Source organism: Citrus sinensis, chromosome 2 (genome assembly GCF_022201045.2).
Source record: "Citrus sinensis cultivar Valencia sweet orange chromosome 2, DVS_A1.0, whole genome shotgun sequence".
Taxonomy (NCBI): Eukaryota; Viridiplantae; Streptophyta; class Magnoliopsida; order Sapindales; family Rutaceae; genus Citrus; species Citrus sinensis.
The window spans coordinates 15,975,337-16,000,773 of record NC_068557.1 but is presented as its reverse complement, the minus strand read 5'-3'; the positions used below and the strand labels follow the sequence as shown (position 1 = coordinate 16,000,773).

Genomic DNA, 25,437 nt, shown 5'->3' with positions numbered 1-25,437 from the left:
AATGAATTTCATAAATGTATAGATGTCAAAGAGACAAAAAATGACTATGTCATTTTGTGTCTTTATGTAAATGACATGCTAATTGTTGGGAATGATGACAAGATGGTCAGATTTACCAAGAATATGTTGAAGTCTAGTTTTGACATGAAAGACAAGGGTCCAAAAGTTTTCATTTTGGGAACAAAATTCTCAAGGACATCTAACAAAATTATTCTGAGTCAATCACATTATGTGGATAAAATTCTTGAAAATTTCAACAAAGACAATTTTTCCCTTTAAATACAAGTTTGCTCCTATCTAAGAATAGAAGTCAACTAGAATACTTTAGAGTGATAAGCAATCTAATATATCTAACAAGTTGTACAAGGCTAGACTTAGCTTATTCAATAAGCAAACTTGCTTGATATATGAGTAATCTAGGAGCTGATCACTGGAAAGGTATAGTAAGAGTACTCAGACACGTATGCTATACTCATAATGATGAGTTACACTATACTAGATATTTTGTTGTACTAGAAGGATGGTGTAATGTAAACTAAGTATCTGATGTAAAAGACTCAAGGTCTATCAGTGGTTACATGTTTACATTAATAGGTGCTGCCATTTTATGGAAATAATCTAAACAAACGGTGATAGCCAGGTTAACAATGGAATCTAAATTCATTGCATTGGAAAAATATGGTGAAAAGGTAGAATAAAGGTAGAATTTCTTGGAAGGTATTCCAAAATTGTCAAAGCTTGTGCCAATAACTTGCATACACTGTGATAGTCAATCTACAATTGGAAGGGCAAAAAGCAATATGTATAATGATAAGTCTAGACATATATATCATAGACATAATACCATTAGATAACTAATCCCTACTGGAGTTGTTTATGTTAACTCTGTAAAGTCCAACGATAACTTTGCAAATCCACTAGCCAAAGGGGAAACAATGAGTAAGTAGAAAAATCGTCGAGGGAAATAGGACTAAAGAATAAAAGGCATAATTTTCGAAGGAAAACCCAATCTACCTGACTGAAGATCCCAAGAACTAGGTTCAAAAGGACAAACTAATTGTAAAGTACCTTGTTGGCTTACTATGGGATTACCGTTTCGATAACAAATATAATGATGCTCGTAGAAAGAAAAAGGGTAAGCTATGCTTTTAATGATTTCTTATGCTTTTGGAATCCAAGCAAAGTAAGTAGGTTACCTTTGATTAGGAAATCACCTACGTCATAGGGAAGTGGGGTTGCTTTAAAGGAAATTGTCAAGGGCTCAATTCTCAGAAAGTCTTGGAGAACAAGGCAGATGTTCATGACCAAAATGAACAGAACCATGAGAACTCAAAAGTGTTAGGAAAAATTCATATTTCAAATATATATCATTGGTTACATAAATGATAGAATAGTTCAAATACATCGCATCTACTAATTAGGCAGTAATGTAAATATATTTTACAAGGGATGGTTAAAAGGTTGAGATCAGCCTATTCTATGCAGGTTTTGATCCATTGAATTCTATCACCAAAGTTAAAATAATTTTGATATCAAAACAATCGTATTTTGTGTCTTCCACCAATTTCATTCATGTGGGGAATTGTTAGAAAAAATAGCATAAAATGACTATTTTGAGGCCAATCTTGAGTAAGATAAATATTGAAAAAATATACTCACATAGATGATTCGGAAGCTCCTTCGTTAGTTTTTCGCAAAAAAATATAAAATGCTCAAATTGGTGATTAGGTGAATGAGAAATTGGTTCTTAAAGAGCACCCATTGGTTTGAAAAAAATTAAGAAAAATCCCACATAGGATTTTAAGTAACTAATGCCCTCTTTTGAAAACTACACATATCAGCTTTTCCATGTTCATTTTTAAAACACACCAAAAATCCAAGTGATTTTTACTCTTTTCTCTTAAGCAAACTCTTTTCCTTTAGGCTTTAGTGTGATAGAATTCAAACATCTATTTGAAGTTCACTGGAATAGTCACTAGTAGAAAAATGATGTTCGTTGATACTAAGTTGCTGATAATAAATTAAAAAGGAGTGTCAGCGGTTGTTGATACCTTAGTATCATAACATTGTACTAATTCTAAGGGGTGTATATTTTGATTTTTTATTTAATTTTTTATTATTTTAAACGGCTGCGCTTTTATTTCACTTAAGCTAAACGACAATGTTTTTATTTTATTTTTTATTTCACTTAAGCTAAACGGTAGCGTTTGTTGTTTCTAATAATACAACAGGGACTTTTCATTTCCCTCGCTACCGTTTTCGTTTCCCTCTAGCTTCAGAAAACCTAAACACTTAACCAAAACAAACATGAAGGCAGGAGTCAGAACAAAGCAAAACAAAATTGAAAGCACAACGAAGCAAAACCCACAACATGAAATAAGCAACTTGAGCTGACAAAAAAAGGTAAAAGGCACAAGAAAACCTTGAAGATCGAAGAATATAAAGCCCACATTAAGAAAGAAGAGAACCAAAATTATTGAAGCAGAAAAGAAAGATCGAAGAAAGTCAAAGCAAATAAAAAGTTGTAATCAGGTCAGAACACTCACCCTCTCTCTATATCGGTTCTTGCACTTTCCTCTAATTTTTTGTAAAGCCCTCATTGTCAATTTGTTTCAGATTTTTCTATTTCTTGACTTGATTTTAATTTAGATAGGCTTGCATGCATGAATCATTTGTTTATTTACTTTTTGACTGGCATGCACACATGAATCGATGATTTGCAAATATAACTAAGAAAATTTCATTGGGTGTTTATAAAATATGATTAAGAAGATGTGTTATTTGTTTATTAGTTTTGATTTTAGGAACAATGATTTAAAGTTTTTAAAAATTATGTATTTGTCCTTTTTTGTTATATAGTAGCACATGGTCAGACATGTTGCATAATTTAATATTTTTTAGCATGGAAGTTCCTTAATTTTGTCAAAATTTTATCCTTATGGCAACAAAGTTTTAATTATTTCATGACAAGTTGACCTTAATTATTAAAATTATTTATCATTAGGACGTGCTTTTGTGTGTCTTTATGTGCCGACTTTTAGTAAATAAATAATTTTTTAAATGTGGTAATTGTGTTCATTTGCTGTTTTGCAAAATGTTATTAAAGTAATTATATTATATTTGTATTTTGTTATTTTTTGTGATTTACTAAGTTAGGTTTTGTAGTAATAAAAGTATTAATACTGTTATAAATTAAATGTGGTTGGCATGTTTTTTTATTTGTCTGATTCGATTACTGCTGTGGTTAAAAGTTTTGTTGAGTGGCACAAAAAGGTGTTTGATTGGTTTAGGTACGAATACATTGTCATTTCAACTGTAATCGTGTGGCTTTGTGACATGTTACCTCAACTTTAATGGTTCTTTGAATGCAAATGTGTTGTTTGGTCTATTATTACTTGATTTTGTGAGAACTACATGCACGACTGCTTTTATCATTTGGTTTATGTTGGGAATGGTGCACAACACTAACATTCCTTTGTTTATTGACAATTTTGTTTATTTTCTTATATGTTTACATTTATATAAGTCTGGTTCATGCAAAGATAACCTCCAAAGTCATAGGCCACAACACCATATACTAGATTGCTACTAGTCTATTTTGTTAGTTGTATAATTAATAAGATTTTACTATTAATATGAATTTATTATTAATATTTTGAATTGTATTGGTACAAATAAAGCATTTAAAACTTGAATTAACATGTATAATTATATTAACAGGCATTATTGTTGATATGGATAAATCTTGGATATGGTCTGCTAGTCGATTGTCTGTAGAATATGAAAACGGAGTAGAAGAGTTCTTGAGATTTGCTATGGTTAATTCTGAAAATCGTAGGTTACTTAGATGTCCTTGTACTGACTGTTGCAACATGGAATTTTATGCTCCTGAACAGATAAGAGATCATTTGTTCACATACAGTTTTCTGCCATCATACGTAGTTTGGGACAGGCATGGAGAGGTTGAGCAAAAAATAGCCTCCGTAAGTTGCCATAACTATTATGAGAGTCATCAATTTAGATTCAAAGATCAAAGTAACATTGAGGACATGATCCATGATGCTTACGAACAATGTGATAATAATCCTAAGAATTTTAGGGATATACTTGAGGACGATGAGAAGCCATCGTATGTAGGTTTAAAATATTCTAGGTTGTCAGGGTTAATAAAATTGTATAATGTGAAAGGCAAGTATGGGTTATCTAATCAATTCTTCACAATTTTGTTAGACGTTCTTGCTGACATGTTTCCAGAAAATAACATCATTTCTAAGTCAATGTATGAGGCAAAAAAAATAATGAAAGTGTTGGATTTAGATTATGAAAAAATACATGCTTGTAAGAATGATTGCATTCTCTACCAGAAAGAGTGTGCAAATCTGAACACATGCCCTACTTGTGGAGAGTCTAGGTGGAAGAAAAATAAAAAAGATGTCAAAACAAGTGGTAAACAGGTGCCTACAAAGGTGGTCTGGTATTGTCCTCCTATTCGTAGGTTCAAACGTATGTTTCAATCACCTCAAACTGCCAAAAACTTATCCTGGCATCCTAATCACTGAATTAAAGATGGAAAACTTCGCCATCCAGCAGACTCCCCAGCATGGCATTTAGTTGACAGCAAGTGGCCTGACTTTGGCCAAGAACCTAGAAATCTGCAATTAGCTCTCTCAACTAATGGGGTTAATCCACACAGCACACTTAACACTACTTATAGTTGTTGGCCAGTCATGTTAGTAATTTACAATCTTCCGCCATGAATGTGCATGAAAAGAAAACTCATCATGCTGTCTTTATTAATATCTGGGCCTAAACAACCTGGAAACGATCTAGATGTTTACCTAGCACCCTTGATTGATGATTTGAAAGCCCTTTGGAATGTCGGTATAGAAACTTATGATGCTTATAGAAAGGAAACCTTTAATCTCCAAGCTGTGTTGTTGTGGACTATTAGTGACTTTCCTGCATATGGGAACCTCTCCAAGTGTTATGTTAATGGCCACTATGCTTGTCCAGTTTGTGGCCCAAACAAGCGTTCAAATTGTTGTTGCATGGCTTTGAGCATGATTGATTGGTCTATAGCTTCTTGATCTTTTGACATATTTGTGATCTGAAAAAAAAATTGTTAGCAAAAAGACCTCACAACACTCCCTCACGTATTTCACTCAATTTTGATGTCACTTAACTCTCGTGTTTAACACACAAATTGCCTTTTACCACACTTAATTCTCTCTTTCAGTTCTTTATTGAACTAAATAAACAAAATCAAGAAAAAAAAAAAACCCAAGTGGCACACCAAATATGACAATCCAGCACACTAACAAATAAAAGAAATTAAGAGGACACAAAGAATGAAAAGGAAATTGAAGAAAGGAAAGCAAGCAAGCAAAGCAACACAATTGATATGTGTAAACTATGAAAGTAGAAATACTTGACTCTTTTTTTGTAATCTTTTTTTTTTGTACGTTTTTTTTTCTTTTTTTTTTTGATAATCAAAATAAATAAGACATTCAAACCTGATTAGAAACTAGCTCTGATACCAAATGATACGAATCCCACAATGAAACTTTCAATCCTACAATTAATTTGTAGTTTCAACTTCCCAAGAAAGTTCTAAACAGATTTATGGCAAACAAAAACCTTGACCCAATGCTTAAGAAAACATGAACCAAAGGTATAGAGAAGGGTATTGACGCCACACTCAAGAAAGAGATGAGAAGGTGAGTGATAAGTCTAAATTTGGAACACCACAAGAATGTAAATTCTTGATAAGTTCACTAGTTCTCAAAAGAACCAAAGAAAGAATAATCTTTCAAATTCAAAATAACATTCATCTCCTTACATACCAAGGTTGCTGAATTTAAATAGGCTAAAAGGAACCCAAGATCCTAAAAATACAAATGGAAACATTGGAACAATCCTCCAAGTAAGTTTGTCAAAAGATGTTTCAAAAGTCTTCACCAACCCACCATGATCAATGCTATCTTTGACAAACTTAATGCTAGCCTACTATAATTAATGCTATCATTGACAAACTTGAAACAAAACAAACAAATAAGTTGAAAAACAAAGGATTCGTTGAAAATCCCAAGTCTGAACAAGCTGTAAAGAATTGGTCATAACTCCTTCTAGAGAACTCCAAATCCAGCTCTGTAAAATTTATTGGAAAGCTAACTTAATTATCTTTCCAACGGTATATAGCTTGCATTTTAATTCTGGCTCAATCAATACAGTTTTTATTCCGAATTTGACCTTTCTGCATTTGATACAACTTGTGTATTTGGCTGCCCAATGACTTGAATAATGCCCACAATGCCTTGTCTTCTCTTCAAGCCCAATTCATGATGTCTTGCATCTTGAATTGCATTTTCAATCCATATTTTCTCAATTAATCCATTTAAAGCAGCTTGCATCTTTTTGGCTCTTGCTCTTGTAATTGGGCCTCCATGAATGTGCAAAGGATCACTTGAAGTTTTAATGGTCCCTTGATGGTTCTCATCATTCCCCCTCTCTTCAAAAGGATTCGTCCTCGAATCTTCACCTACATCGAAAGGAGAAAGATCAGAAACATTGAAAGTAGCACTCACATTATACTCACCAGGAAGATCCAATTTGTAGGCATTGTCATTGATCCGTGCAACCACTTGAAATGGACCATCTCCCCTTGGAAGTAACTTGGAACGCCTTTGTGCTGGGAACCTCTCCTTTCTCATATGCACCCAAACCCAATCTCCAGGCTGAAAAACCACTTGCTTACGTCCTTTGTTGGCTTGAGTAGCATATTGTTCAGTTCGCTTTTCTATGTGTTGACGTGTTCTCTCATGCAATTGCTTGACAAATTCAGCTTTCTTTTTACCATCCATACTAGCACGTTCATCAATAGGTAAAGGTAATAAATCCAAAGGAGTTAATGGATTAAAACCATATACAATCTCAAATGGTGAGAATTTAGTAGCTGAATGGACAGTTCTATTGTAAGCAAATTCAACATGTGGCAAACATTCTTCCCAAGTTTTCAAGTTCTTTTGAATAATGGCACGCAACAAAGTAGACAGAGTTCTATTTACAACCTCAGTTTGTCCATCAGTTTGTGGATGACAAGTAGTAGAAAACAAAAGTTTAGTACCCAACTTACCCCACAAAGTTTTCCAAAAGTGGCTCAAGAACTTAGCATCTCGATCTGAAACTATGCTCCTTGGTACTCCATGCAACCTGACTATTTCCTTGAAAAACAAATTAGCTATGCTTGTCGCATCATCAGTTTTATGACATGGAATGAAATGCGCCATCTTTGAAAACCTTCTAGATAATGCATCAGCCACCACATTCTCCTTACCTTGTTTATATTTGATCACATAAGGAAATGGCTCAATAAATTCAACCCATTTGGCATGTCTCTTATGTAACTTACTTTGCCCTTTCAAATGCTTCAAGGACTCATGATCAGTGTGTATAACAAACTCTTTAGGTAGAAGATAATGTTGCCAAGTTTCCAAAGCTCTCACCAATGCATACATCTCCTTGTCATAGGTAGGATAGTTTAGGGCTGCTCCACCCAATTTCTCACTAAAATAAGCAATTGGACGCCCTTCTTGCATCAAAACAGCTCCAATACCTATACCTGAAGCATCACACTCAATTTCAAAAGTTTTAGTAAAATCAAGTAAAGCAAGTAATGGTGCAGAAACTAATTTCTCCTTAATTAGATTAAATGCCTTTTCTTGTTCACTACCCCACTTAAATCCCACATGTTTCTTCACAATTTCAGTTAATGGTGCAGCAAGGGTGCTAAAATCTTTCACAAATCTTCTATAAAAACTAGCCAAACCATGAAAACTTCTTACCTCACTTACACTTTTAGGTGTAGGCCACTCTTTAATAGCCTTTACCTTCTCTTCATCAACCTCAATTCCTTTAGCACTTACAACATAACCAAGAAAAACAATCTGATTTGTACAAAAGGAACACTTCTTCAAATTAGCATACAACTTTTCCTTCCTTAAAACAGTCAATACACTTTGCAAATGTTCAATGTGTTCATCTAAGCCTTTGCTATAGATCAAAATATCATCAAAATAGACAACTACGAATTTGCCAATAAAAGCACGCAAAACATGGTTCATTAACCTCATAAAAGTGCTAGGTGCATTAGATAACCCAAATGGCATCACTAACCACTCATATAAACCATATTTTGTTTTAAAGGCAGTTTTCCACTCATCTCCCTCTCTAATCCTAATTTGATGATACCCACTTTTAAGATCAATTTTACTAAACACACAAGAACCATGCAATTCATCAAGCATGTCATCAAGTCTAGGAATAGGATGTCGATACTTTACAGTGATTTTATTAATTGCACGACAGTCAACACACATCCTCCATGTTCCATCCTTTTTGGGCACTAGTAAAACTGGTACTGCACATGGACTCATGCTCTCCTTCACATATCCTTTTGCCAAGAGTTCTTCAACTTGCCTTTGAAGCTCCTTTGTCTCCTCGGGGTTACTTCTATATGCAGGTCTATTAGGAATGGTAGCTCTAGGGACGAAGTCTATTTGATGCTCAATTCCCCTAATAGGTGGCAAACCGTTAGGGACTTCATTTGGAAACACATCATCAAAGTCCTGCAAAAGAGTCACAATAGCACTAGGCAAAGAAAAGTTAAGCTCATTAGTGTGTAAACAAGCCTCTTTGCACAAAAGTACAACGATAGGCTGTTTTGAAAAAAAAGCCCTCTTAACCTCACTCTCTTTTGCAAACAAGTTCACTTGCTGCCTCTCTTTTCTCTCAACAATATTTTTTTGTATCTTTTCACTTGCTTTTCTCTCAATCTCTCTTTCTTTTGTACTCTCATTTTCATTTTTTGTATCACTCTCTTTTTTTATTGACATTTGATCCTCATACACTTGCCTAGGTGTTAATGGTACAAAAGTGATTTGCCTTTTATTCATTACAAAAGAATATCTATTTAAGTATCCATCATGTGTCACACGCCTATCATATTGCCAAGGTCGACCCAAAAGAATGTGTCCAGCATGCATGGGTACTACATCACATAGAACCTCATCCTTGTATCTCCCAATAGAGAATGAAACCAGCACTTGTTTATTTACTTTAACTTCCCCACAATCATTCAGCCATTGTAGCTTATATGGCCTTGGATGTTTCAAAGTTTTCAAATTTAATTTTTCAACTAAACTAGTGCTAGCTACATTAGTACAACTTCCTCCATCAATTATCATACTACATACCTTATCTTTGATGTGGCATCTAGTATGAAAGATGTTATCACGTTGTACCTCCGCATCCTCTTTAACTTGCATGTTGAGAGCACGCCTAGCAACCATCAACTTACCATCAACAGGATATTCTACACCATCATTAGCATCCTCCAAAGGTGGCATAGGATCATCATCTGATTCACTCTCGGTTTCAACATCACCATTATCCCTCAAGATCATTACTCTTTTATTTGGGCATTGAGATGCAATATGACCTGTCCCCAAACATTTAAAACACTTAATATCTCTATTTCTAGAGTGTTGGGAATCAGATTTACCTTTACTTTGGTTGCCTCCCTCTTTATGATCCTTGATTGGCTCAATCTTAGGCTTTGAAACAACCTTTTCATCTTTGCTCCATTTTGACTTCCATGAGGAAGATGAACCCAAATTGGTTCTAGTGGAACCTTTCTTTTTCAATTGTCGTTCCACTTTCATGGCCATGTGAACCATGTCTTCCAACTCAACATAGTGCTGCAAGTCAACCACATTAGCAATATCTTGATTTAACCCATGTAAAAATCTTGCCATAGTGGCCTCTCGTTCTTCTTCAATGTTGGCTCGAATCATGATTATTTCCATCTCCTTGTGGTAATCTTCCACACTTCTAGAACCTTGTGTAAGACTTTGAAGCCTTTGGTGCAGCTCCCTATAATAATGACTAGGAACAAATCTCCTCCTCATAATGGCCTTCATCTCCTCCCAAGTGTTTATAGGCCTTTCACGATTTCGTCTCCTACTCAAAACAAGTTGATCCCACCAAATAATAGCATAATCAGTAAATTCAACAGCAGCTAGTTTTACCTTTTTCTCCTCAGAGTAGTTGTGGCAATCAAATACTAGCTCCACCTTTTTTTCCCACTCTAAATAAGCTTCCGGATCATGTTTACCTTGAAAAGAAGGAATTTTCAGTTTTATACTCCCCAAATCACGATCTATACGTCTTGCCCTTCTATTATCTCTTCCACGCATGTCAACAGTGGCCTGGTCATCAAAATCATCTACGTCATCGCCATCTTCTTCTCCCATGACAGCACGCCCTTGATTACCTCTTACATTAGGAGCTATTGGTTGTTGCCCCCTTTGTAGATTGGCTATGGCAGTGTCTTGCCTCTCCAATTTGTCACGAATCTCTCCAAACATCAGATTCATGTGCTCAAATTGTTGTTGCATGGCTTTGAGCATGATTGATTGGTCTATAGCTTCTTGATCTTTTGACATATTTGTGATCTGAAAAAAAAATTGTTAGCAAAAAGACCTCACAACACTCCCTCACGTATTTCACTCAATTTTGATGTCACTTAACTCTCGTGTTTAACACACAAATTGCCTTTTACCACACTTAATTCTCTCTTTCAGTTCTTTATTGAACTAAATAAACAAAATCAAGAAAAAAAAAAAACCCAAGTGGCACACCAAATATGACAATCCAGCACACTAACAAATAAAAGAAATTAAGAGGACACAAAGAATGAAAAGGAAATTGAAGAAAGGAAAGCAAGCAAGCAAAGCAACACAATTGATATGTGTAAACTATGAAAGTAGAAATACTTGACTCTTTTTTTGTAATCTTTTTTTTTTGTACGTTTTTTTTTCTTTTTTTTTTTGATAATCAAAATAAATAAGACATTCAAACCTGATTAGAAACTAGCTCTGATACCAAATGATACGAATCCCACAATGAAACTTTCAATCCTACAATTAATTTGTAGTTTCAACTTCCCAAGAAAGTTCTAAACAGATTTATGGCAAACAAAAACCTTGACCCAATGCTTAAGAAAACATGAACCAAAGGTATAGAGAAGGGTATTGACGCCACACTCAAGAAAGAGATGAGAAGGTGAGTGATAAGTCTAAATTTGGAACACCACAAGAATGTAAATTCTTGATAAGTTCACTAGTTCTCAAAAGAACCAAAGAAAGAATAATCTTTCAAATTCAAAATAACATTCATCTCCTTACATACCAAGGTTGCTGAATTTAAATAGGCTAAAAGGAACCCAAGATCCTAAAAATACAAATGGAAACATTGGAACAATCCTCCAAGTAAGTTTGTCAAAAGATGTTTCAAAAGTCTTCACCAACCCACCATGATCAATGCTATCTTTGACAAACTTAATGCTAGCCTACTATAATTAATGCTATCATTGACAAACTTGAAACAAAACAAACAAATAAGTTGAAAAACAAAGGATTCGTTGAAAATCCCAAGTCTGAACAAGCTGTAAAGAATTGGTCATAACTCCTTCTAGAGAACTCCAAATCCAGCTCTGTAAAATTTATTGGAAAGCTAACTTAATTATCTTTCCAACGGTATATAGCTTGCATTTTAATTCTGGCTCAATCAATACAGTTTTTATTCCGAATTTGACCTTTCTGCATTTGATACAACTTGTGTATTTGGCTGCCCAATGACTTGAATAATGCCCACAATGCCTTGTCTTCTCTTCAAGCCCAATTCATGATGTCTTGCATCTTGAATTGCATTTTCAATCCATATTTTCTCAATTAATCCATTTAAAGCAGCTTGCATCTTTTTGGCTCTTGCTCTTGTAATTGGGCCTCCATGAATGTGCAAAGGATCACTTGAAGTTTTAATGGTCCCTTGATGGTTCTCATCAGTATCTATTTGAGAGAAACATGAAAATGTTAAAGGGTTATGTTCATAACCACTATTGACCCGAGGGTTGCATTGCGGAATGCTATGTTGCAGAGGAAGCACTTGAATTTTGTGCTGAATATCTCTCAAACAATGATTTCATTGGACTGCCACCTGATTGTATAGTTGATTATACAATTGAAAAGCCTTTAGGAGGTGGAGATGTTAAGATGGTTGACACTGTACTACTAAAGCAAGCACATCTTTGCATTCTAAAAAACACCTTAGAGTTGCAATCATATAACTGTAAGTCATAAATTTTCATTAGTATTTACGAAAAATTTTTAAAACCTTATCTAACAACAATTGACTTTTTCAATATTGACATGGTAGGGAACATAAGATATTCTTGCAATCAAAATTTCTAAAGCAATCAAAACAGGCTCATTGGTTAGAAACAGAGCATGCTCGTAGCTTTTCTGATTGGTTACAAATGAAGGTTAGGATTTGATAATTTTATCCTTAACAATAGTGTTAAGTTTGTCATTAGTAACTCGTGATTTGTTCTCGAACTGTAGGTAACAAACATGATAGCAAATGGTTTAAATGTTGATGAAATGTTAGGATGTTCGGAAACAAACCTAGTTGCACTGTGATTGCATATTCAGGGTACCTTATAAATGGTTTTAATTTTACAACAAGGGATCGAGATAGCAACCATGTTACGCAAAACAGTGGGGTTAATGTCTCAGCAACAACCTTACAAGTCTCAAGCTTAAAGGATAAAAATCCTTTCACTGGTATAATGGAGTATTATGGGGGTCTTTGTTGAAATTTGGGAGTTGCAATATCTCATGGCTAAGAAAGTTGTTTTTAAGTATAATTGGGTTGATAGTAGATGGGTTAAGGTGGATGATTTAGGTTTCACCGTTGTTGATCTTAATCAAGTTGGTCATAAGTCCGATTGCTTCATTCTAGTTTCGCATGCAAAGCAAGTGTTTTATATTCAAGGCCAAGTAGATCCAACAAAATCAATTGTTTGTTCAGTGGGTCAAAGAGTTAATAAATCAATAGGTGTTGATGGGAGTATTGAGATGGTGATACATGAACCTTTATGTAAAGAATATCCATCCCCAAAAATAGATATTGATAAAGATAATGTTGGCATATATGAAGGACCAGAGTGTGATGATGTTCTAATTGATGATGACTTAGCAAGGGAATGACAACTACAGCAAATTATCCGATTTTAGTGTCTTCATTCTTTTGTATATGAACTGAATGCAAGTTATTTGAAGGTGTCATATGCTTCTTTTTTCATATACTGAATTCAGTGTCTGTATTTATTTTGATATGGCAAGGTAAATGTAATATCTCATACTATTACATGCCTTTTTTTTCTTGTATTGATTTAAGTCTTTTTATTTGTTTACTCTGATACCATAAATGTACGTGGCGTTGTTCTACCTGATCTACGACAGCACAAGTCTGTCTGTAGGACCAGTAGCCCGCAAGTTCTGGTTTCTAGTCGATATACAGATAGGCATAGTAAAACCTAAAATGATACTTTGGAGGTTATATAACCCAAAACAGACTTTCCTTAGTCTTAAAACAGGGTACCAAACTGTTTAAGAAATCATCATAAGTTTTCTGATGCACAAGATCCTTACTGGAAGGCAAGTGCAAAGCATACTTCCTTAAATTTTCAAAATGAACAAATTCAATTATTTATTCTTTTCCTTTCTTTAGATCTTCATTTGCAGAGAAAGAGAAGAGAGTTTAGAAATTCATGGGTTTTGAAAACACACGAGAGTTTATTTCTTGGAAAACTTCTTATCTTACAAGCGAGGGGAGAATCCTTTATATAGGAGAATTCTCGGGGAGATAGGACAGGACCCCTATCTTTTACAAGAGGAAAAGTAAAAGATACATCATGACACAACTTTAATTATTACAAAGCGACAAAGTGAGCTTTAATAATTAAAGCATGACTTTGACAAAAGTAAAGCTTAAAGGAAAAGCAAGCTTTAATAATTATACAAGACAAAAGCATAAAGTGAGACATAATTATTACAACAAGATAAACTACTTTATGGAGAGCGGAGATTCATGTAGTCGTCTTCAGATGAGCTATCGGTTTCATTAGGATCAGTGTCACGAGAGGTTGGTGGGAAAAAGGTTTTGGGAAGCTTTGGATACTTACAGTGGGGACCACGGCAAGGTGGATAAGGGCAATCTTTTCGGCATCCTGGTTTGGAGGGTGATGATTGGGACTTAGGACTGGGCATTTGAGTGGCCTTGTCAACTTTGGAAGGTTGAGATAATGATCCTGGTTCATACATGGTTGGTTGTGGAAATTGTTGGAGATGTCGACTGAGGGGAAGGAATTCTTCCCATGGGTCTTGGGAGTCTTGGTAAAGGAAGTCAGTGTAATCTGGTTTTTCTTCTTTAATGATGATGCCTGTGGACTTTGGTTTAGATATGGCGGATGGAGTGGGGATCATGATGAGATCATATTGTGGTCCTAAGGAGGTGTGGAAGATGTCTTTGTGTGGTGGAGTTTGGTGGTTTAATTGACAAAGGTAGTGGTGCAGGTTGGATTGAATTTCATTGTCAATGACAGTTGGGTGAGGGGCGGTAAACCATTCATATACCTAGTCTTGAGTCCAAAAGAAATTTGTGTCTGGATGTTGGAAGTATGACCTGTGAATGATAAATACTGATGTGAATAGTTGTGCTTCAGAGGCAGGCATACGTTCAAGATTGTAAATCTCTGAAAATTGTTGTAGCTTCTTTCTCCACCATGGGATGAGGGAAAACCATTCAAGTAATGTCCAGGTAAGAGAGGTGGCTTTTTCGGGATTAAGAAGATGTTCCAAAGTGGGAGTAATTGGTAGGACTAACTTGGTTGCATAAAGGATAGTTAGGCACCAGATGTACCATAACACGTCTTCAGTGGTTTCTCTGGATGGATCAAGAGTTAAACTTGTAAGGAACAAATTTTCTGGGTGGAATGTGGAAAAGGGAAAGGAGTCTGTTACAAGGTAGGCTTTCATGAAGAAGCAAAAGAGAGCTTTCCTTGCAAACTCTTGGATGGCAAAGCCAGAAGAGAAGTTTTTGTCAAAGGGAAAAGTTTTCTTGGTGAAAGCTTCTGGGGGTAGTGATGTAGCCATGGAGATGATCGGAAAGTGGTATGTAGTGGAAAATAGGGTGAGAGATTTTTCTAGTTTTGAGAGTCTGGATAGCATATCAGGGATGAGGTTCTGGGATCCCTTTATATGCTTGACCGAAAAATCATATTTAGAAAACCAATCTTTTAATCTGAGTAACATTTTTTCGGGAATAGTTTTACCTTTGAAATTGAGGATATTGGGAAAGGCTGAATTGTCCATTCGGATAAGAAAATGGTATCCAATCAGATGATACTCAAACTTTTTGATGCCATTCTTTACCGCTAAAATCTTTTTGAACACACTATGGTAATGCTTTTGTGTGTCAGAAAATTGTCTACTAGCGTAAGTGATAAAGTGTTTTTTTCCATTGATGTCTTAAAGGAGGATGGCACCCCGTGATTCATCACTTGCGTCTGTCTGCAAGATGCGCTTTCCATCAGTAATCAACTTTAAAGAAGGCAGATTTTACGCAATTTGCTTAAGAGTAGTGACAATATTCGTGTGGTCAGCATTCCATTCTGGGAGCTTCTTTTTTAATAAAGCTGAAAGGTGATGAGTGTAGTGGTCCACATGTGGGATGAAGTCTCGATATAATTGATGATGCCGAGAAACTGTTGAACTTGCTTTTTGAAAAGTTGCTGATCTGGAAAGTGAAGCAATTCGTAGGCAATGTGTGTGCCTGGCTGATAATGGCCATCTTTTATGATCATACCAAGGAATTCAATATTTTCTGTAGCAATTGTGCTTTTCTTGGCCGATAACATGATTCCATGACTTTGGACAATATCATATAATTGAGTTAACAGTTGACGATGTTCCTTATGTGATCCTGAAAAAAACAAGATATCGTCAATGTAAATCAATGCATGATGTAGGATTGGCTGAAAGATTTGGACCATGGATTTTGGAAAAATGGATGGGGCAATTTTAAGGCTGAAAGGAAGGACTGTCCATTGGAAATAGGCATTTGGGATACAAAAAGCAGTTTTGTAACGCTCAGAGGGTTCAATACCTAATTGCCAGAAACCTGATTTTAAATCAAATTTTGAAAAGATCTGGGCATCTTTGAGAAAAGTAAACATGCTTTGTCTACGGGGCAAAGGAAACTTGTCATCTTGCAAAAACATGTTTAATGGCTAGTAGTCAATGACTAGGCGTTTCTTTCCTCGAAACAATTATTTTCGAAAATGCCTTTTCTTTTTAGAACTGCAATCACAATCCTTTTTCTTCTGACATTTGATCTGCAAATAAGGCTTTTTGCAAGTACTCCAGAATAGTTCTTTATCTTTCAACAGTTCTTTGAAAAACTGTTTCTGCTCACAAAGTTTGTCAAGACAGGTTTTGGCAAGTTCGAAGATTTTACCGAGAGAAATGTTATCAAGAACCAGATTGGATGCGGTGAGTTGTCTCTGTATGTCTGGTTGGAGTTCATCTGGGAGAGAAGCTAGAAAGACATGCTTTAATGTCGGCTCATTGAATCCATTAAGCTTATAGAACAGCAAAGACATTCGCTTGTAATGGAAATCAAGATCCTTAGCATTGAGGGAACAACATTTCATGTTGAGATAGTCTCGGCGTGCAGCTTCAAAGACTGCAGAGGGGTCTCCAAGGAATTGATCATGGAGAACCGCAAGAGCACTTGAGACTTCTGGGAGATCAACAAATTGTAATTGGCGGTAGCGCCCTAAAGAATCAAACCAATCTCTTAGAGCACCCGTAAAACAAGTAGCAAATTCTCTAAGGACTGATTGAGTTGTGGCTCCTGGCCGTAGCATTTGGAGGTCAATCCAGGCGGACATTTCATTAAGTCGGTCATGTCATTTATGAGATGGAAGATCATCAAATGTGAACTATGGACCATTCGACGATGTTTGACTTGTAGAACCGATCTGGGCTTGAGTTGGAGGGGGTTGGTTTGTGGCAGAAGATTCGGACATTTCTTCTTCAACTTCAGAGGGAATATCAACATATGGTTCTGTATGAGAAGTTTGGCCTTGGGCAGGTTGGTCAGGTTGAGCCATCAAGATTCTGGTGATATCAGCATAGGATTTTTCAGAGTCACTAGTGGATTCTGAGGAGTCTGTGTCAGTTTCAGTATGGCTATCAGAAACAGCTAGATTTGAATAAGAAGTTTGGGCATCTGTAGTAGAGGAGTGGTCTACTGTGTGGGCCCTAAACTGGTGCATGGGTTCTTTATCTTTGGATTGGGTAGGAGGTTGGGATAAGGGTGCTGATGGAGGAGCTGGCGGTGATGCCGGCGTATAACCAGGGGATTGTTGGCCAGGGATAGAAATGGATGACTGATGAATTGTGACGGGTCGCGGTTGTGGTGGCAATGGATTATCCCGAAAAAGAGTATGAGTCATACCAAATAACTTGGAATGATCATACTGTCGGATAGGGGAAAGCATAGAGGCAAATGGATGATAAGTTGAACCGATGGAAGGGATAGGAGGTAATGTGGTAAAAAGGGTAGGTCTCTGTTTTTCAGATTCAATCGATCAAGCTCAGCTTTTAAGCGTCTGATTTCCCTTTCTTTTTGGTCGAGCCATAGCAGCGCTGGGCAAGCATAGTTCGTAACTCATAATCAAGTTGAGCAATTCTAGTCTGGAGATTGTAGTGGATCTGCTACATCTGTGCTGCGATAGAGTCAACTTTTGTCTCAAGTTGTTCAGTTCGTAAACTGATTTTTTCAACTTTGGAATTGATATTCAACAAAGTGTCATTCTGTGCTCTGGCATTTTGGGTTTGCTAGTTGAGGACTGATTCAAAATGTTTGGGAGGTTCTAGGTGGCCAGATGAGGTAATTGGTGAAGGGATAAAGGGTTTAGACACAACATTTCGTTGGGAATCTATGTGAGTGTCTAAAGGAGGAAAAGAAGAAGAATAGTCTAAAGAAGTAGATGAAAACATCATACAAGTCAGTGGTGGTGTTGGAAGTGGGATTGGTGATGGAGTCTCAGAGTTGCAATGCTTTGCAATCCATTTGAGTTCCTTTTTGTAAATGGGTAATGGAGTTGGTGGAGGTGGAGGATCTTGTGGTGGTTTGGGATCATAATGGTGGCATGAGACTGGAGATTTTTTCTTTTTGGGTTTTTTTTCCTTGTGGTGGAATAATCATCATCCTCTTCCCAATCATCCCAGCAGGGACAATTTGGGTCACACATGCCTGAGCCTGGGACATCCCATAGGAAATGGCCATTGTGCTTGGCTGGATAAACAGGGTAGCCTTCAGAATTGAACCTTGTAATGGGAAGGGCTTCTTGGGCTATCTGAACAGCTGTGATCATTGCAGAATAGGTAAAGGAAAGCCGAGAAGGCTCTTGTGGAGCACTTGGAGGTGGTTTAAAAGTCATTCTGACTGTGCCATCTTGTCATCTTTCAAACATGCTTTCAGATGTCTGAATTGGAGTTGTATTGTTATGGAACTGTTCATAGTTGGAGATCCATTCAAGAGGCATAAGTTTGATAAGTTCATGATGGGGAATTTGTCTCGGGATTTGGATTATGGTTGGGATATGGTCAAATTCGGCTAATACCATGAAGGTATCGGAATGGTGTTCTGGAGTGGGGAGATCTAAGGCATGATTTTAAAGCCTATAGACCAATTGGTGGTGTAGGGTGGCAATTTTGGCAGAAGAAATTTGTTCAGCACCTTGGATCTGAACTTGGACTTTTAAGGTTATGGGCAAATTGGGGTCTTGGAGAGAAAGGTTAAAGTTTGGATAAAAGGTGAGTAAAACACTACCAGCATGAAGAGTTGTGAGGATAGTGCCAATAACAGTATCTTAGTACTATTTAAACCGGGTATCAAGCATGGCAAGGCGAGCTTAACCGGTAATCCCTTTCTTCCATGAAGAGTAAGGATTTATCAGATGCCTCCAAGATGAAGATGAGTATAACCTTCGCGTTTCCAATTGGAAAGCAATTCTGAGGGGATTTCGAGAGTAACATATTGCTCAGCCGAGGTTGCTTGAAGAGCACATTGATCCAGGCGAGAGGACTGGATATATTCTTTGGGGTGAGGCCTTCTAGTAGATATAAGAGTACGGATACTACGAGTAAAAGAACTGGGGCGTTTGTACAACTGATAAGGGCTAATGAGAGGGTAAGATGACTCACTAATTTGGCAGATTCAGGGATGTATGAATATTCGACAAGGTTTTCGATCTTATTAGTGGTATAAGTAGTGCAAGATCTGGGCAAAGAAAGAGTAGAAGAAAGAGTAACAGGAGTGGAAGATGAAGTAAAAGCCATGAATGAGAAGTTCTCTCTCTGCGCCTGAAGACTAAAGATCAAAAGAGAAAAAGACTTAAATTATACCATTTTGATCAGGAAAAGAAGAGTTTTGAAAACAGAAAAGTTTCAAGGACTGGTATGGCTCTGGTATGGCTCTGATACCATAAATGTGAAGCTGTCATGTGTATTTATTTTTAATATTTTCCTTTGTTTATAGATTTGTTTAAATGTAAGTTATAAGGATAATTTTCAATTATTAATTTGTCTATTATCTGTCATAATTTATAGATATGGCTGACATTGAAGAACAAAATGAGACAAAATTTTCTAACTTGGATGGGAGACCAAAGAGGAGAAAGTAGACAAAAAAGAAACATTTGCTGAAAAGATCAGTTGACCATAAAGTTATAGTGCAGTATAACCACTATGGAGTTCCTGTTGGAGATGGAGCGAATGATTTTAGAAGTTATATCGGTGTTCTCGTTCGAGATAATGTTTCAATCTTGTATGATGATTGGCAACATGTTCCCCTAAAGATTAAGGACAAACTTTGGGACCACTTACAGGTAATCTATCATTTCTTCTTCACTTTTGTGGTTTAATTCATCTTTATCTCTTTACTAATATTAATATCGTTTCTGCATATATGCTGGGATAGACAAAATTTGAACTTGATATAAGGAGCAAAAAACATGTGGTTCAATCAATGGGAATTGCTTTAAGGAACTTCAGCTGTGCTTTAAACACTAAGTTTATTCAACCTAACAAAGATAATCGCAGTCAATTAAAGCTTCCTCCGTGGGAGTATCCCAAAATTAGAAAATTGGAGTGGAAATAGTTTGTTGACAAGGTTCTTGGTCCTGAATTTGAGGTAAAATGTTTTACAACAATGTTCATTCTTTGTTACTTAGAAAACTTGTTTGTTTTAATGTATGATGATTGCTGTAAACTGTTTTTATGAAGGATAAGAGTAATAAAGCGAAACAGATGCGTGAGCAAATCAAGTACAACATCGTTTGGGTAGTACAGGTTATAGTGGCATATTGCACAGAAAGGTATCATATGACAACCTCCTCAAATCAATTTTGTCTATATAATTCAGAAATTTTAGTTTTATCTCATAAAGTTAAGCACTCTTTTGTACTCGTTAATATGAAATAGAAGGATGAGATTACAGTTTCTGAAAAAGAGCTTGACCAAAGTCAGTTGTGGTTGATGGCCCGAAAGAACAACAAGGGTGGTTACGAACCTAATGTGTTGACAGTGGTAGAGAAAATTGTGAGTGTTCATTATTTATTACTTAGGTTTACTTCAATATGAGGTTTGCATATGTATGTGTATATTTGAATAGCAACTTTTTTATTTTAAGGCTTGAATTTGGATGTGTATTGTTGTAGGATGAATTAAAGAGTGAAGTCGACCAAGGGTTATTTCAAACTCATGGGGTAAATGACATTTTGTCAGCAGCCCTTGGGAAGCAGCCGAATGGTAGTAGAGTCCAAAGATTGGGGAAGTTAATCACCCCAACACTGTATTTTCATATACCCAAGACTGCAAACTTGCTTGAGCAAAGAATGGCCATTGAAAGAAAGGTATATGAAGAAAGGTTTCAGATGATGATGGAGATGATGGATGCAAAACTAAATGGCACTAGTCGTACAGAGATTGGCAGTTGTAGCTATGTTAACACTAAATCTCCAACAGTTGGAGATGATGACAAGAATGCTCAATCAAAGGCAAAAAGAAAGGTTATTATCTTACCTTAATTTACTTACTTTGTATTACACCTAATTTTTATTTTTTTCAACTAATTATTGTGTTGTGTTTACATATTCAATAGGCTGCAGACATTATAGAGGAAGATTCCCCAAAAAATGGTCAATCAACTGCCAAAACAAAGGTTATTGTCTGACTTCTATTTTTTTACTTTATGTTACACTTAATTATTATTTTATTGAACTAATTACTGTGTCATTTTTACATTTTGAATAGGTTGCACATATGATGGAGGCAAATTCTCATAATGAAAGAAAATTGGCAAAAACTCCTTCAGTTAAAACTGAGAAGAAGACTCCAAGGAAGTCTCCAAACCAGCAAAGGAAACAAGAAGACCATTTTGTTTTCTGTCTTGGTTCTAAAGCTCCTCCTCCCATGAAGCCAAAGGTGATTAAAGCAGCTACTAGTAGAAAACTAGTAATGCGGAAGAACACTAGGCTAGTTGCGCAGGAGAGAAAGAATAGCAGTGCAGCAATAAATATGTTCTCGGTTATAGTTGAAAATTTTTTACAGAAAGAAATTTTGATTGAGCATGATGAATCCATTTTTGGTTATCAAACTGTAACCCTATTGACAAAGGATGTTTGTCAAGTGATCATTGATTTTGCTGCATTGCGGAATAAAGTGATTGAGCAAGGTAACTCGCTGTCTTATAATCTTACATTATATAACTGTCATGTTTTATTCATCGTATAAAATTACGTTCAATTATTAATATTTTACCATATCATAGGTACTTACATGAATCAATGGAGAATGATGAAGAGATATTTCCCGTTGGATTTGGTCAGGTGATGCTTGGTAAAGCCAATCCCCGCAAGAGGAATATCTAACTCGAAAGTCTCGGCACATATCTGAAATGTTGCAAGTAGCTCCACCTGGACAAATTACATTAATCATATATAATCCAAGGTAAGGTTTTCTAGGTTTTTCCTACACTAATAGGCAATAAGTTATTTTTAATCCATTAAAATTTACTTTCCATGACATAACAACATGCACTTTCTTTGCCATTTTATTTTAATTTGTCTTGTATTTGGTATTGAGTTGATGACTAAAAGGATGATTGCTTTCATAGCAAGGACTATAGTCTAGTTTTGGAGTTTCATTTAATAGAATTCCAATGAAGGCTATTCATATGCAATTTCACTTCATTTATTCTAATTATTTTTGTTGATTGAGATAATCAATTTATCAGGCTACTAATATTACTATTTATGTGTTGAATTGTAGTAATTATTGGTGTTAGTTGCAATTCATATGTTAGTCTCTACTGTCTAGTTTTTGGATTCAGCAATTGGAGAAAAGATTGATGTGAATTTGGAACAAATAATCAATCAGTTAAGTTTTTGTAGACTTCTATTTTAATATTTCATATACCTTACTTATTAAATTATGGTTATTATGTTGATCTCTATATTCATTGTGGTTATTACCTTCAGAGGAGTTAGAATGTATTATTCAATCAAGTTCAAAACTAAGTTACCTGAAATTGGTAACTGTTCAAGTAAGTTAAGGGCTTATTACATTTTTGTCTATTTTGTTTCAATTTGTAACTTAACTTTTTTATGTTTTTCAGTTGTGAAACTAATTTTATAAATGTACAATACCCCCAACAAATAGGTGGTTTTGAACGTGGGTACTTCGTTAGGAAGTACATGCAAGATATTGTGGGAAATGTGAACATTTTGAAGGAAAATGTAAGTTTGAAATCTTATCTTTGTTACTTGGCTATTTTTAACTATGACCATATTATTTACGACATTATTTTCATTTCCTTAATTGAAGTTTAAGGGGATAATTGAGTATTCAGATGACGATCCATTAAAGGTTCGAAATGAGTGGGCTGCCTATGTGGGTAACTTAATCACTCAGTTAAGAAAATAGGTACATATTATTGTTGAATAAATAAATTTCTTGTTACCAAGCTTATATTAGAATGATATTTAATGTTGCTGTCTTTATTTTTCCTGTATACTTTCAGGGAATGTTGCTGCTGTTTTTCTGACTTGAAGTTGGTTGCTGCTAATTTTTGCTGATTTATGCTGATTTAATTGAAGATCATTGCTACTGATTTATGCTGTAACTCATTCAAACGATTTGTTTTTTGTTGTTTCTGGTTTTAAGATGAACAAATTTGTGCATGTTTGAATGTTTATGATACTTGTGGTCTCGTTTGGCCAAAAATGCATAGATTTGGTTATTGTTTGTTTTAGTTTGTAATTCTAATTCTAATCTTGTTGAATGATACTATGTTGTTGGATGATTATGATACATTGTATGTTTGAAATGGAGCTCACAATAGCAATCATAATCAACTGCAAATTTGATTTATGTATCAAAAAAAAAAATTTTATTTTCTCAAATAAATTGTGACACCAAATTAGCATCCCTGTAACATTATTGCTATACAATCAGAATTTGATTAATACCATTACATTAGAATTTCTTTTATACAAACGAGTTATAAATTCTTTGATACTATAAAATCACAATTGTTTTGCTACTTTCGAATCATTATGTGTGTGATGTCTTAGCATCAAATTTCTTTTGATACCATAGAATCAATATGTATCTGATGTCTTGGCATCAACATCTACGTGATTTCAAATAATCAAAATTTCTTTGATACCATTGTAACACAAACTTGCTGATATTAATAACTACTGTCAGTGTAACACTGACACGGGCTATGCTGACACTATAACTCAGTGTTAGCAAAACATGTTTCTGATACCATAATAGTGTTAGTGAAGGTCATTTTTCTACTAGTGAGTGAGGTTGCGCTACCAACACTATTTGGATGCATTGTATCTTGGGAGATAGAGCAATATAATTTAAACACCATTGTGAAAGTGATGAATCTATTTTAGGGACACCGTACCTTTACAAGCCTTGGGTTAGTGGTTTTTGTATTATTATGTATTGTTAATATGTTATATCTTTGCAATTTCAATTTATTATTATTATTATAAACTTGATAAGTGATATGTGTGTAAGAGACTTATCAGTAAGCTTAAGTGCACTAGAAAGATTCTGAGACCAAATCTATATACATTACTAAAGAGTTTGTATTTTAAGCTGGACCATTATGACCCTTTCAGTCTTTTCTCGCAAACCTAACTAATATATTTTTTTTCATACAAATTAAGTGGGTGGTCTTATTTCACTTGCTAATTAAAAATAATCTATACAACAATCCCTTCATCTACTTGCATGCCTTGTACTCTATTTTGATTTCGGTTTCTTTGCCATTAATCTGATGTCAAATTCAGCTTAACAAAACCCGTATTACGTGAAATTTGACCTTAAGCTATCCTGCCTATTTTGGCGAAACATAGCTTGTCGTCGGATACTCTTTTTTATTATAAAACAATATACCAACAAACAATTTCGATCACTCCTACAAAGATGAGCAGGATCAGTTCACTTAGAATCTTTGATACAAGGGATGAGGGTTGAGATATCTCAAGTTCTGTTGACATTGTTTATATACTAAGGTGCTAATTTAATGTATATTGTTTTAGTGCTTTGTTAATTTAAATATACGTCTTTTATTATTTTATTATAATAATTTTATCTTTTTTTTTAATTTTGTTATCGTAGTTATATTTTATGAGAATAAAAAGAAACCAATTGGAGTTTAGAGAATAAATCAAAACAAGACCATTGAATTTTGGAAATAAATCAATTAAGCATGTACGTGAAGCTCATAAGAAGCAAATAGCCATAATGTAAATTAAAATAATGGGCTTAATAAAAGTAAAGGATGGCACGTGCAAAGCATTATAATGAGTTAAAAATAGGAATATTACATTGGCTAATTAAATGTGGCAACTTTGTTTTAATCCTTTTCACTTAAGGATTCAGATGCCGAGCATTATTATAAAAAGAATAGTTAAGAGCCGCATAATTGAGAAGCAACAGAACCCGAGAGCAAAGAGGCGGCAGCCGTGAGAAACAATAGCCGCAGTGTGGAACCAGAGAGAAACCAATCGAAAGCAGCAGCATTTTCGAGGAAGAAGACGCCGCCACTGTGTTTTTCTTTCCTTCAATTGTCTTGAATATTCCCAAATTAAAGACTTTGACTTAGTCAGTCGTCGTCGTCCAGACAACATATTTTTCAGTCTGGTCACTGTCATTCCAGCTAGCCAAAAATACAAAATGACACTGAAAATTAATTCGTTAGAAAATGAAAGGATACCATAATCACCTGCGTGAAGATTGTCATTCCCAAATTAAAGATTTTATGATGGAGCGGAAGTTTAATATTCGAAATATTTCGTTGATTTTAGATAAATACTGAAATAAAGAACAAGTTAAATTTATGTTGATCCAAAAGGCTACCGTATATTTAAATGTTAAGACT

The 25,437-nt window shown here is 35.2% G+C and overlaps 2 protein-coding genes across 6 annotated transcripts; one reads left to right on the top strand and one right to left on the bottom strand.

The window, feature by feature from the left end:
• Positions 1-2,066: 2,066 nt before the first annotated feature.
• Positions 2,067-23,384, top strand: LOC127900439 (uncharacterized). 5 transcript variants are annotated; one of them, XM_052435523.1, is made up of 12 exons: positions 2,067-2,532; positions 19,581-19,858; positions 19,951-20,163; positions 20,256-20,347; positions 20,454-20,570; positions 20,690-21,040; positions 21,133-21,192; positions 21,285-21,705; positions 21,802-21,980; positions 22,648-22,768; positions 22,857-22,955; positions 23,053-23,384. In XM_052435523.1, the coding sequence occupies exons 5-9, from the start codon at positions 20,508-20,510 to the stop codon at positions 21,861-21,863; spliced, it is 957 nt and encodes a 318-aa protein (XP_052291483.1). In that variant the 5' UTR covers positions 2,067-2,532; positions 19,581-19,858; positions 19,951-20,163; positions 20,256-20,347; positions 20,454-20,507; the 3' UTR covers positions 21,864-21,980; positions 22,648-22,768; positions 22,857-22,955; positions 23,053-23,384. The 5 variants fall into 5 exon arrangements, with proteins under 5 accessions (XP_052291483.1, XP_052291484.1, XP_052291485.1 ...); XM_052435524.1 differs by lacking the exon at positions 2,067-2,532 and adding an exon at positions 3,100-3,290 and having other exon boundaries at positions 22,857-22,922; XM_052435525.1 differs by lacking the exon at positions 2,067-2,532 and adding an exon at positions 3,100-3,290 and having other exon boundaries at positions 22,857-22,926.
• Positions 5,711-11,899, bottom strand: LOC127900438 (uncharacterized). Its single transcript, XM_052435521.1, has 2 exons — positions 10,918-11,899; positions 5,711-10,511 (listed from the first exon to the last, which is right to left on the bottom strand). The coding sequence occupies exon 2, from the start codon at positions 10,500-10,502 to the stop codon at positions 6,234-6,236; it is 4,269 nt and encodes a 1,422-aa protein (XP_052291481.1). The 5' UTR covers positions 10,503-10,511; positions 10,918-11,899; the 3' UTR covers positions 5,711-6,233.
• Positions 23,385-25,437: the final 2,053 nt, after the last annotated feature.

What these genes read in the sequence shown, in the direction of transcription:
- LOC127900438 (XM_052435521.1), bottom strand. Translation starts at nt 10,502, where the DNA reads ATGTCAAAAGATCAAGAAGCTATAGACCAATCAATCATGCTCAAAGCC.
- LOC127900439 (XM_052435523.1), top strand. Translation starts at nt 20,508, where the DNA reads ATGGCCCGAAAGAACAACAAGGGTGGTTACGAACCTAATGTGTTGACA. An exon ending in AATCAAAGGCAAAAAGAAAG is followed by an intron (nt 21,041 to 21,132) that starts GTTATTATCTTA and finishes CATATTCAATAG; the next exon opens with GCTGCAGACATTATAGAGGA. An exon ending in GAATAAAGTGATTGAGCAAG is followed by an intron (nt 21,706 to 21,801) that starts GTAACTCGCTGT and finishes ACCATATCATAG; the next exon opens with GTACTTACATGAATCAATGG.